Raw genomic sequence first — 11,478 nt, 5'->3', positions numbered from 1 at the left:
AGGCAGGAAAATCGCTTAAGCCCAGGAGTTGGAGGTTGCTGTGAGCTGTGATGCCACAGCACTCTACCCAGGGCGACAGCTTGAGGCTCTGTCTCAAAATAAATAAACAAATAAAGGTATGAATTCTTGGCTCAGTACTTGTAGCTCAAGCAGGTGGGGCGCCAGCCACAAACACTGGAGCTGGAGGGTTCTAATCCAGCCAGGGCCTGACAAATAACAATGACAACTACAACCAAAAAATAGCTGGGTGTTGTAGCGGGCGCCTGTAGTCCTAGATACTTGGGATGCTGAGACGAGAGAACTGCTTAAGCCCAAGAGTTGGAGGTTGCTGTGAGCTGTGATGCCACAATAGTGTACCCAGGGCAACAGCTTCAGACTCTGTCTCAAAAATAAATTAAATAAATAAAAATAAAGGTATGATTTCTCTAGTAGTGCTTAGCCCACTAATGGCCCCAACATCCACAAAGTCACCCAAACAAGAAATGTGCAGTTATTCCTCAACTTCTTTTCCCTTCCCCTTTACCTTATGCCACAATCCCCACCGAAAGTCACTTCCTCACAATTCTTTTTCTTTTCATTCTTTCTTACACCTGTCTCTTTTTTCTCCATCCCTATTGCTGCTTCTTCACTTGAGACCCTTCGTGTATCTCATCTGAATCATTGCCAACATGTGAAACTTGATAACTGTTCCTACATTAGGATAAGTGATCAGGGACGGTCTCCTCTCTAGGACTATTAACACATGAGCTAAACTTATGAAGAAACTACTCAGTGAAGATCTAGAGGAAGAGCAGAGTTACAGAGAGGAATAGCAAGTACAAAAGTTCAGTGGCCAGAACAGTATCAGGATGCTAGAAGAACAGAAAGGACAAAAATAAACTAAGTAGAAAGAACAGTGGAAAAAGAAAGGGAAGTACAGGGAGATGAAGTTGGAGAATTAAGCACAGACCAGATCAAGTGGTGCCTGGCAGGACATGAAAAAGCATGGGTTTTAGCTTAAGTGTGTTCAAAAGTCACTTCTGGCTCGGCGCCTGTGGCTCAAGCGGCTAAGGCGACAGCCACATACGCCTAAGGTGGCAGGTTCGAATCCCCAGCCCAGCCCGCCAAACAACAATGGTGGCTGCAACCAAAAAAAAAAAAAAATGGCCAGGCGTTGTGGCGGGCGCCTGTAGTTCCAGCTACTTGGGAGGCTGAGGCAGGAGACTCGCTTGAGCCCAGGAGTTGGAGGTTGCTGTGAGCGTGATGCCATGGCACTCTACCCAGGGGGATAGCTTGAGGCTCCGTCTCAAAAAAACAAACAAACAACAACAACAAAAAAAACAAAAGTCACTTCTTTCTTTTTAAGCAGAGGAGTGGCACAATCTAATGTTTGCTTTTAGAAAATGGATAGCAGTTACATAAAAATTTGTAGAGGGTGTGAGGAAAGCAAAGGCAAGAAAAGTGGGTTCAGGTTCACTGCAAGAGCCTCAAAGAGATGGTGGCCTGAATTACAACAGTAGCCCTGGAAATGGAAAGAAGTGAATGGATTTAGGGTATACAGGTATTCTGGCAGTAGAATGGCAAGACTTGCTGCTGGAATAGATATGGGGATGTAGGAAAGGGAAGAGTCGCAGGTAATTCCTAGAATTCCTGGTACTGTAACTGAGGGTAGCCTAAGTAACTGGCTAAGGACAGGATGAAGCAGAAAGTGCATCAAAAGACCTATTCTGGACATGTTATACGTATTTTAAATGCTATTATCCTTTCTAAGGGAGATGCTGTGAACAGCTGCCTAATCAAATCTAGAGCATTTCACAGTCTCAAGTACCTGCTTAGCATGATCCAAGGTGATCTCTGCAGCCACGGTTACATTTTCTTTATCTGAAGTGATGGTACAGTTCACCGAATGCCATTCTTCCACATGCTGGAAAAGAATAGTCTAAGTAGCACAACTGGTATGGAAAACGCTTAAATTTTTAACACTTGGGACACAGAGCATCTAAGGTCCCACAATGAAGGGTGTGAGCAGTTTTAGCGCTCACCTTGGCCCAAGCAAAACTCCAAGCCTGGCACATGTGACCCTGTGACACCGCTAAGGAGGCGGCCGTAGGGGAACCCTGCACTGGCCTGCTGCAGTGAGTAACCCTGGAAAAGCAGCATCCTGGCCTCCCTAGTCACGCGCTTCTGGCCCTCCTCCCTCCCTCGGCGTCTCAGGACGGCTGCGCTTACCTGAACCGGACTGTTCCCACAAGTGAGCGCCTCTCTCCGGGTGCACACAGTATAGGCCTGAAACGAAAGCCATTTCCGCAACCAACTTGAGCAAACGAAACCGCCAGGTTTTTTTGCCCCCTCCCAGCGCCCACGCGACCAGGGCGAGACGCGCATGCGTCGGCCGGGCACTAGGACCCGGCCAACCGAAGGGGGCGTAGGCAATGCGCGCAAGTCTCGCGGTGCTTGCGTTTGAACCGCTTGGCGGGTGCCGGCCATGGCGGCTCCACTCCCGCGACCAGGCTGTCGGCTCTTCCGAACGTACGGGGTTGCGGGCGGCGGAAGGCCGCGGCGGCACCCGGTCCGGGAAGCCGCGCAGTGGTTCCCGCCGCAGGACCAGAAGCGTTTCTTTAGCAGCAGCGAGACCAGCAGCGGCAGCCTCTCACAGTCTGTCGTTTCCGACGATCCTGCCGACCCGGACTTCCCTGGCAGCCCAGTCCGTAGACGGCGGAGGCGCCCTGGTGGCCGAGTCCCCAAAGACCAGCCGAGCCTGCCCGGGACCGCAAGACGTCTGAGGCTGAGATCTCGGTCCAATCTGATCGTAAGCCCAAGAAACCCACGTCTGCGACCTCGGCCCCCGCAGAAGTGCAGCACACCCTACGGCCAGTTCCGACCGCTGCCCTTCTCCAGCCGCAGCCCGGACCACCTCAGTCGGGACCTCAGCGTGTGCAGCCGGTCCGCAGACGGCCACGAGCTGGGCACCAGTGCCTCCCTGTTCAGCTCCCCGGCCTCGCCGGGCCCCGAGTCCCTAGCGCCCAGGGACAGTATCATCTGTGTTAGCTCCTCCGCTTCTCTGGATGCAGCCTCTGCAGTCCCGAACGGCTTCCATTTCCCAGAAGCCTCCCTGGACCGAGAATCTCTCCCCAGCCCCCAGAAGGCAGCAACAGAAGGAAGGTTCACCAGGATGGTCCACCAAGCCCGTGCCAGCCTCAGGTCAGCTCTCTTTGGCCTTGGTGAGTCAGGAAACCCTGAGGATTCTGAGTTTGAGACGGATGGGGAGAATATGACGGAGTCCTACTGTGAAAGGGAACTAGTGGAAAACAGACTGGAGGGCCCAGGTCCATCAAGGACAGGTAAGAAGAGGGCCACAGAGCAGGACTCTTGTCAAGAGAGTCAGGGGACTGTCGAGGTAAAATATAAGGAGGCCACTGTACGTACTGTACCTGGGGGAACCAACAAGCCTAAGAGAACTGGGCCATGCCGGAAGAGGAAACATCAGGAGTCAGTGGAAAACTCCCTCCATTACCACCAGCTTAAAAAGGGACGAAGGATGGGAAAAGATTCAGTCCTCACCAGGGACCTAACTCCTGTACAGAATGCCTGCTCTTGGACCAAAGCCAGGGCCTCCTTCAGTTTTCACAAGAAGAAAATTGTGACTGATGTGTCAGAGGTATGCAGCAGCTATACCGTTGCCAGTTCTTTCTCTGGGTCCTTCATAGCAGAATATTCAAACCCTCCTGTCATGAACAGAGCAAATAGTGCTTTTTCCCCTGGGCATTCCTCTTTGTACTTGTTAAGCCCCTCAAAGACTCTACATAGTGCAAACAAAAAGGCATCTGATGCTGAAAAGGTTTATGGGGAATGCAATCAGGAAGGACCCATTCCCTTTAGCCATTTTTTTTCCACAGAAAAACTAGATCACTGTGAGAAGATTGGGGAAGGGGTGTTTGGTGAAGTGTTTCAAACAATTGCTGATCACACACCTGTAGCCCTAAAAATCATTGCTATTGAAGGACCAGATTTAGTCAATGGATCCCATCAGAAAACCTTTGAGGAAATACTGCCAGAGATCATCATCTCCAAAGAGTTAAGCCTTTTGTCTAATGAAGTGTACAACCGTACAGAAGGATTTATTGGGCTGAACTCAGTGCACTGTGTTCAAGGGTCTTACCCTCCATTTCTCCTCAAAGCCTGGGATCAATATAATTCAAGCAAGGGGTCTGCAAATGACCGACCTGACTTTTTTAAGGAAGACCAGCTCTTCATTGTGTTGGAATTTGAGTTTGGAGGGGTTGACTTAGAGCAAATGAAAAAGAAGTTGTCTTCCATAGCTACTGCAAAGAGTATTCTACACCAGATCACAGCATCGCTAGCAGTGGCAGAGGCATCGTTGCACTTTGAGCATCGAGACTTACATTGGGGGAATGTGCTTTTAAAGAAAACCCACCTCAAAGAGATTCCCTACATCCTCAATGGGAAGACAAGCACCATCCCCACCTGTGGGCTGCAAGTCAGCATCATTGACTACACCCTGTCACGCTTAGAACGGGATGGAATTGTGGTTTTCTGTGACATTTCCATGGACGAGGACCTATTTACAGGTGAAGGTGACTACCAGTTTGAGATCTACAGGCTCATGCGTAAGGAGAATGACAACTGCTGGGGTGAATATCACCCTTACAATAATGTGCTGTGGCTACATTACCTCACAGATAAAATCCTGACACAAATGACCTTCAAGACCAAATGTAACACTCATGCCATGAAGCAAATAAAGAAAAAGATCCAGTATTTCCATAAAACAATGCTGAACTTCAGCTCTGCCACCGACCTGCTCTGCCAACATAGTCTTTTTAAGTAAGCCAAGTGTGTCTTACTGCCTCACAATAGGTGGTCACTGGCTTTAATGCCTCTGGTGCTGTTTTAATATCCCCAAAACAGAGTGGGAATACGCATTTTTATATGTTTCCATCAGCTTTTCAAACAAGAATTTTGTTTCCAAATGGAAACTGAAATGTTTGTTGAAATATTTAAACTTGCTATTACAAACGTTCTTTAAAAATAAACTACCCATGAAAACAAGGACTTATAACTTACAATTCTTTCTAATGGATAGCAGAGTCCCTTCCATAAAGATTTTCATTTTTGAGCCAATTTATGTAGCCTGGAGTAGAGGGCAGAAACCAAGGAAGCTCAGGCCTCAATATAACATGAATCATTCAATATAAGAGTATGTTGCTTTAGGTATCAAGGTTGCCAAATCTAGAGGGGAATTGTGAGAAATGTCACCTGTTTATTCATTCATGTTTATCAAGGTCACCACTTACATAAGTGGAATTTATTGATTTTTCAAAGGGAAAACAAATGTTTCTATGGCTACTAAAAGGTTTGGATTTTTGCTTATTTTTCACAAAGGGGAAGAAAACTGAAATGTTGCTTTAAGACCGAGTGGTTGATATTCTTTCTACACATGACTTTGGTAATTTATGCCTAATGTTTTCCCATTGTTAATTTCTCTTTTTTCTAGAACTCTAGTTTTTATGTCTTTGGAGAATCCATAGACACTCTAGAACAGCGGTTTTCAACCTGTGGGTCGCAACCCATAGGAACTATATTAAAGGGCCACGGCATTAGGAAATTTGAGAACCTCTGCTCTAGAAAGAGATGTGATCATGATAAAGAATAGCTTTAAATTACCTGAGTCTTCATAAGGTTCTTCACTTTCACAATCTGGAGACCTAAAAATTTGACCGGAACGCAGATTTGCAACTGAAATTCAGCTCCAAAGAGATTTTCCCCATGTATCTGCAAATTAAAGTCAGAAAGTATGGAGGCCAGCTAGTGATGCTTTGCCACCAGTAACTTTGCAGAGATAGTCACTAAGCACTTACAGTGATGGGGAATTCTTTGTGTTCCGAAAGTTTCTGGCTTGTGTTCATGTACATTACTAATGGTCTGCAATCAAGAAAGGTATGTTAGGCCTCAAGGTCTCTTCATTTTGAATGAACTTAAATGCTACCAGATGGATACAATATCATAGAGGGCATTAGATCCTTCAAAATAAAGCTGAATGTCAAAATGTAAAGTGGTTGTAGGGAAGTTGGGATGAGGTAGAGTATTTGAATTCTGTATAGTAGGGCTGGTTCATTTTCTAAAGTCGTATCACAGTAGCCTTACTTTTCTCCCATCCCAGTCCCACAGCCCCTTTCTTCCCTCTATAGTAACATGTAAGTTCCCTCTTATAGCAACACCAGTTGGCCCTGCTGCTTTGATGACCACCATGGGATTCCTAAAACCCAAAACCCAACTGTTAAGTGTCCTAGAGATCAATGTTGGACCTTGGGTTCTAAAGAGCCTCCTCTCAGAAAAACAATGCCCACATCCAGCCTGACCACCACCACTTCCCTCCACGGGAGAGATGACTAAAGCTGTCCCCCAGGCATGGCAGTCACACTGGTGTTGGCCCCCTGGGAGTACTTACTTAGAAAGAACTGTAGTAAAGGCATGTCTGAATCGAAGGCTGTGGGTCTCTCTGGCCAAAGACGTTCTTTCATTAGAACTAGGAATAAGAACATTAGTTCACAGCACACCAGCTTTGTATATAACAGGTGCTGCTTTACCTTGGTTTCCCAAGGTCATGGGGACTGGAGGAGTCAGATAAAAAGGCTCTCAGGCTCAGCGCCTGTAGCTCAGCAACTGGGGTGCCAACCACATACACTGGAGCTGGCCGGTTGGAACCCAGCCCTGGCCTGCCAAAAAATGTACAACCAAAAAGTAGCCAGGCAGTGTGGCAGACGACTGTAGTCCCAGCTACTTGGGAGGCTGAGGCAAGAGAATCGCTTAAGCCCAAGACTGAGGTTGCTGTGAGCTGTGACACCATGGCACTCTACCTAGGGCAACATAGTGAAACTTTGTCTCAAAGAAAAGAAAGAAAAGGCTCTCTGAGATAAGCAATTAGAGTGCAAAAGAATCGCTGGAAGACCACTCTCTGAAAAATATTGATTTTTAAAAGGTTTCTCAATCTCCATACTATTGACATTTTGAGCCAGTGAATTCTTGGGCTATGGAGGCAGTCCTGTACTATTCTAGGTGGTATCTAGCAGTATCCTAGCCTCTACCCCTATAGCCAGTAGCACCCCCCACCCCAAGTCATGGCAATCAAAAACTTCTGCAGAATTACCCTCATTTGCAAACCTCTTCCCAACACTATTCTTCACCTTACCCCCAGACATATTTTGCAGATGACAGACCTATTCTAAAGTTAAATGAGCTAGAACTAGAACTCTAATCCAAAGCTCATTCTACCAGTCTATGCCATAGTTTTACTTTATGTGCAAATAAAAGAACATTTTGAATATGGGTAACCAGAAGAGAAAGCTGAGCCACTGCCTTCTGTGGGCTCACTGAGGTTTCACTTCCTGGCAGTAAGGAACACAAATAGCTCTCCCAGCATGCAGCTGGGAGGGAGATTTTTAGCAGGGTCACAGCCCGAGTGCTACGACACAGGCACTACTTACTTGGTCACAGTCACAGTGATGTCTGCGGTCCTGTTTGGAAAGGTGTTCTCCTCTAGCTGCCAAACTACTGAAACATTTGCCTGTTTTAAAGGGGAAAAAATGGTCACTGGATTCCTCTTTATCTCACCCACAGTTCAAACTTCTCAGACCTAGGAAACAATTCCTGTTCCTCACATTTTGGTAGCACAGCATACTTTCAAACATCCATTATTTCATTTAAACCTCACAATACAAATAATGGAGTAAGCAAGACAGGCAGCTTTATTCCCCCTTCACAGTGGAGGAAACCCCTTCAGTGATTTCCTTCGGCAGCACAAAGCTCATCAATGGCAGCACAGGGACTCACCTCGGGACGGATAACTTTGGTCTGACACGCCTTCCATAAGACCCACAACTTCACTGCTGTGCTGAGTGAGTCCACAGTTGAACTCTGGCTGGATACTAGTAAGCCGTCTCCCAGCCCCACCACTCCCTACTTGCAGAGCAAACCTAGCAGTTCTAAGCACTTCTAAGGACTGATGGATGGTACAGGAAAGGAAAACATAGAAACCACAACGGAAATTCAAAGGAGACTGGGTAGACTATGAGTTCTACAAGGAAAAAAAAAAAAAGAAAAAACACCAGACTGGGCTGTAGAAGACACCACTTCCACGGTAGTGAGAAGAGCCAACCAGTCAAAGCAGACTCACAGATGACCGCTTCAGTACGGGGTGACCAATCTTGCAGTTCATGACCAGGATGGAAGCAACCAGCTGAGGGTCATCACACTGGACGTTTGGAGAGGGAGGCTGTTAACACAGAAGAAGATACCCTTTTTAAAGACCAAAAGAAGAAGCAGCTTCCTCACACCAGTTCAGCAAACATTCACTGATTTTTCTACAAGCCAGACAGTCTGCGAGAGACTGGGAACACAAATAAGTCAGACTTGGTCCCTCTCTTCCTCACAGGCTGGGCAGGAGGGCTCAGGAGTAGATCCCTGAGGGATTTAAACCCAAGGGCTAAGGGGTGCTTCTGCAAGAGAGGCACAAATTTTTGGAGAATTTGTGGAGAAAGAACTGAATTCCAACTAGGAAGAATCTGTAAAGTCTTCCCAGGGGAGACATTTGAACTGGGCCTCGTACCTATACAAACTTAAACACACGGAGGCCAGGCAGTGGCTCACGCCTATAATCCTAGCACTCTGGGAGCCTGACAACAGAGAATTGCTTGAGCTGAGGAGTTCAAGACCAGCCTGAGCAAGAGCAGGACCCCTGTCTCTACTAAAAATAGTAAGAATTATTCAGGAGTGGTAGTGGGTACCTGTAGTCCCAGCTGCTCAGGAGGCTGAGGCAGAAGGATCACTTGAGCCTAGGGGTTTGAGATTTGAGGGAGCTATGATTACGCCACAGCACTCCAGAGCAACAGAGTGAGACTCTGTCTCAAAAAAAAAAAAAAAAGTCTCAAACTTAACACACTGAGATGGGCTGAAAAGCCAGCATGGGCCAAGCACTATCATCTAGTCAGGCCTCCTCATCTGGACCACTGAGTACAGAAAGTGATTGGATTGGCTATTAATTCTCCCAAGGATGGTGTATCACTAGTTCTTTTATTTATTTATTTATTTATTTAGATACAGAGTCTTACTCTGTTGCCCTGGGTAGAGCCGTGGTGTCACAGCTCACAGCAACCTCAAACTCTTGGGCTGCAACGATTCTCTTGCTTCAGCCTCCCAAGTAGTTGGGACTACAAGTGCCCACCACACCACCAGGCTAGTTTTTCTCTTAGTAGAGACAGAAAAGAGGGCCAGACTGTGAAGTGGACCCAGGGCTGCTTCTTTGGGTCTTGCTCTTGCTCCATCTGGTCTCGAACTCCTGAGATCAAGCAGTCCACCCATCTCAGCCTCCCAAAGTGCTAGGATTACTGGAGCGAGCCACCATACCTCATTACTAGTTCTCTTCTAAATGGATAGAATTTCATTCATGTAATAGATACTGTTCTAGGCCAAATAGCCTAACATGGCCAGGGACAAACCTATAGTTCTACAAAGTCAGGTTTATTGACTCACTGCATTGAGGAAAACTGCACTGTGATATGTCTCACCAGAGGGAAAAACAGTTATTAAAGAACTCTGGGGAAGGTGGAGTTCAGGCAAAATGTAAATCAGTGTTTGGATGGCCTGAAAGCAAAGCAGGGCTGTGTGCAAATGGCCCAATCGGTATCAGGGCCAGACTGTGAAGTGGACCCAGGGCTGCTTCTTTGGAAACTATTCTTCTAGAGGGGAACGTTGTGTCCAGAAACACGACCTGCAGCTCTGTACCTCAGATGAACTTGAGACTGCCTCTCCTTGTCAAAGTGACCTCGCTTCTCCATGCAAGAATGAGATGGGTTCATAATTACGGGCACATGATTTCAAATGCAAAGTTTCTGATCATCTGCGATTTTAGAAAACAATTTCTCAGGGTTGTGCTACTCTACAGCTCCAGGGTGACCTCGGGAGAAAGACTGTTTTCCTAGCATCTTTGTAGCTGGCTTTGTGTCTGTGATCCCAGCCTGGTAAATGGCAGGACAGATTTTTTTCTTTTCCCTGTCCAAGCTAAATTTTGCTTTCTCAATGCCTTAAGGCATTAGAGCGTGTTCATCTCTCAGAACCCTGGTTAAGAAAGAGCGCATGTAGGGCTGGACGATCATACAGCAAAATGGCACCAATGAAGGTTTTCAGGGCAGAACATGGATCCACAGCACACGACTGGAGTGAAGGGGACTCATTTAGATACTCACCATTTATTGGATGGACCAGGAGGAGGCTGGAAGCAGGGACACCAGTTAGGAGGTTGCCACAGAAAAGCAGGCATGCAGGGAGGGAAGGGGATGAGGGGTCTGTTTCCAAAGCTGCTGCTATGGTTACCTTTTGTATCCTCTTGAACTGTAAGTTTCTGGGGTAATTCAGAACCATGCTTGTCATATAGGAATCTTCCCCAGCATTAGTTAGGTTAATGTTCATGGTCAGTTCCTTTGTGAGACCCACCACCAATTCCTGCCTGCACAGTGTATAGATAAAAGGGTTAACAGTTTTACTTCATAAAACAGCAGGACCACACCTATGGAGCATATTGCAAGGGTACAAGTCAAATCTGTCAAGTGTAGAACATAAATGTCTTAACACAATAATCAAGTAAATGAGGCAAAAGCTATGTTGATTGTTTTGATGTAACCATGTCAGATTGTATTTAAAAAAACACATTGTAACCCACATTTGATGTATTCATGATCTATGTGTATTTGACTTAATAAAAAAAAAACTTCAATACAATAGAGTAGCACATTCTTAACTAACTTCTTAGATAATTTTCCCAAGGGATACAGTTTTCTAGACTTTCCTACTCTTGACATAAGCAAATACATGGAATGCCACACCATCTCAGCTGCTGCATAAGATGATGACAGTGGCCTCATTCAGTGTTTACCATGTGCCAAGGACCAAGCTTCGCATGCTCCACTCATCCTCACAGCAACCCTATGAAGTACTCAAGCCACGCTCCATGTTATAGAAGAGGAAACAGGAGCTAATTAAATTGCTGGAGTTCTAGCAAACTCCAATGAGTTGGGAAAATTGAATTCAAATCCTTTTTCTATCATCATCACTGTGACCCTAGGCAAGTACTCCATGACACAAATCCGTTCATTTCACAAATATTTATGGGGCACCTTCTAATAGCAGGCATACGGCTCAGCACTGGAGAATAGTGTGCACAGACACACCAACCTCTAAATCACTCAGACTCTTCCCATTTAAAGGTTATCATTTAAGATTTGAGTCTGGCTTGGCACCTGTGGCTCAAGCGGCTAAGGCGCTAGCCACATACACCTGAGCTGGCAGGTTAGAATCCAGCCCAGGCCCACCAAACAACAATGATGGCTGCAACCAAAAAATAGCTGAGCATTGTGGCGGGTGCCTGTAGTCCCAGCTACTTGGGAGGCGGAGGCAGAAGACTCGCTTGAGCCCAGGAGTTGAAGG

The 11,478-nt window shown here is 46.4% G+C and overlaps 2 protein-coding genes across 2 annotated transcripts in view; one reads left to right on the top strand and one right to left on the bottom strand.

The window, feature by feature from the left end:
* Positions 1-11,478, bottom strand: part of ITGAE (integrin subunit alpha E) — a 73,867-nt gene that overhangs the window by 8,477 nt on the left and 53,912 nt on the right. The window contains exons 21-28 of the mRNA XM_023518703.1: positions 10,369-10,501; positions 8,174-8,272; positions 7,485-7,564; positions 6,449-6,526; positions 5,859-5,922; positions 5,665-5,772; positions 2,209-2,265; positions 1,796-1,903 (exon numbers count right to left, since the gene is read on the bottom strand). Of these exons, the coding sequence (XP_023374471.1) occupies positions 1,796-1,903; positions 2,209-2,265; positions 5,665-5,772; positions 5,859-5,922; positions 6,449-6,526; positions 7,485-7,564; positions 8,174-8,272; positions 10,369-10,501 (727 nt within the window). The remainder of the gene's footprint in view (positions 1-1,795; positions 1,904-2,208; positions 2,266-5,664; positions 5,773-5,858; positions 5,923-6,448; positions 6,527-7,484; positions 7,565-8,173; positions 8,273-10,368; positions 10,502-11,478) is intronic.
* HASPIN (histone H3 associated protein kinase) lies at positions 2,465-4,828 on the top strand. The gene has a single exon (XM_003799052.1). It carries the CDS (start codon positions 2,465-2,467, stop codon positions 4,826-4,828), a length of 2,364 nt encoding a protein of 787 aa, XP_003799100.1.

The sequence above is a fragment of the Otolemur garnettii genome, unplaced genomic scaffold (genome assembly GCF_000181295.1).
Source record: "Otolemur garnettii isolate 467f Iridium unplaced genomic scaffold, OtoGar3 scaffold00145, whole genome shotgun sequence".
Taxonomy (NCBI): domain Eukaryota; kingdom Metazoa; phylum Chordata; class Mammalia; order Primates; family Galagidae; genus Otolemur; species Otolemur garnettii.
This window is presented reverse-complemented; position numbering and strand designations above follow the sequence as displayed.

Coding starts and splice junctions, on each gene's coding strand:
- HASPIN (XM_003799052.1), top strand. CDS start 2,465: ATGGCGGCTCCACTCCCGCGACCAGGCTGTCGGCTCTTCCGAACGTAC.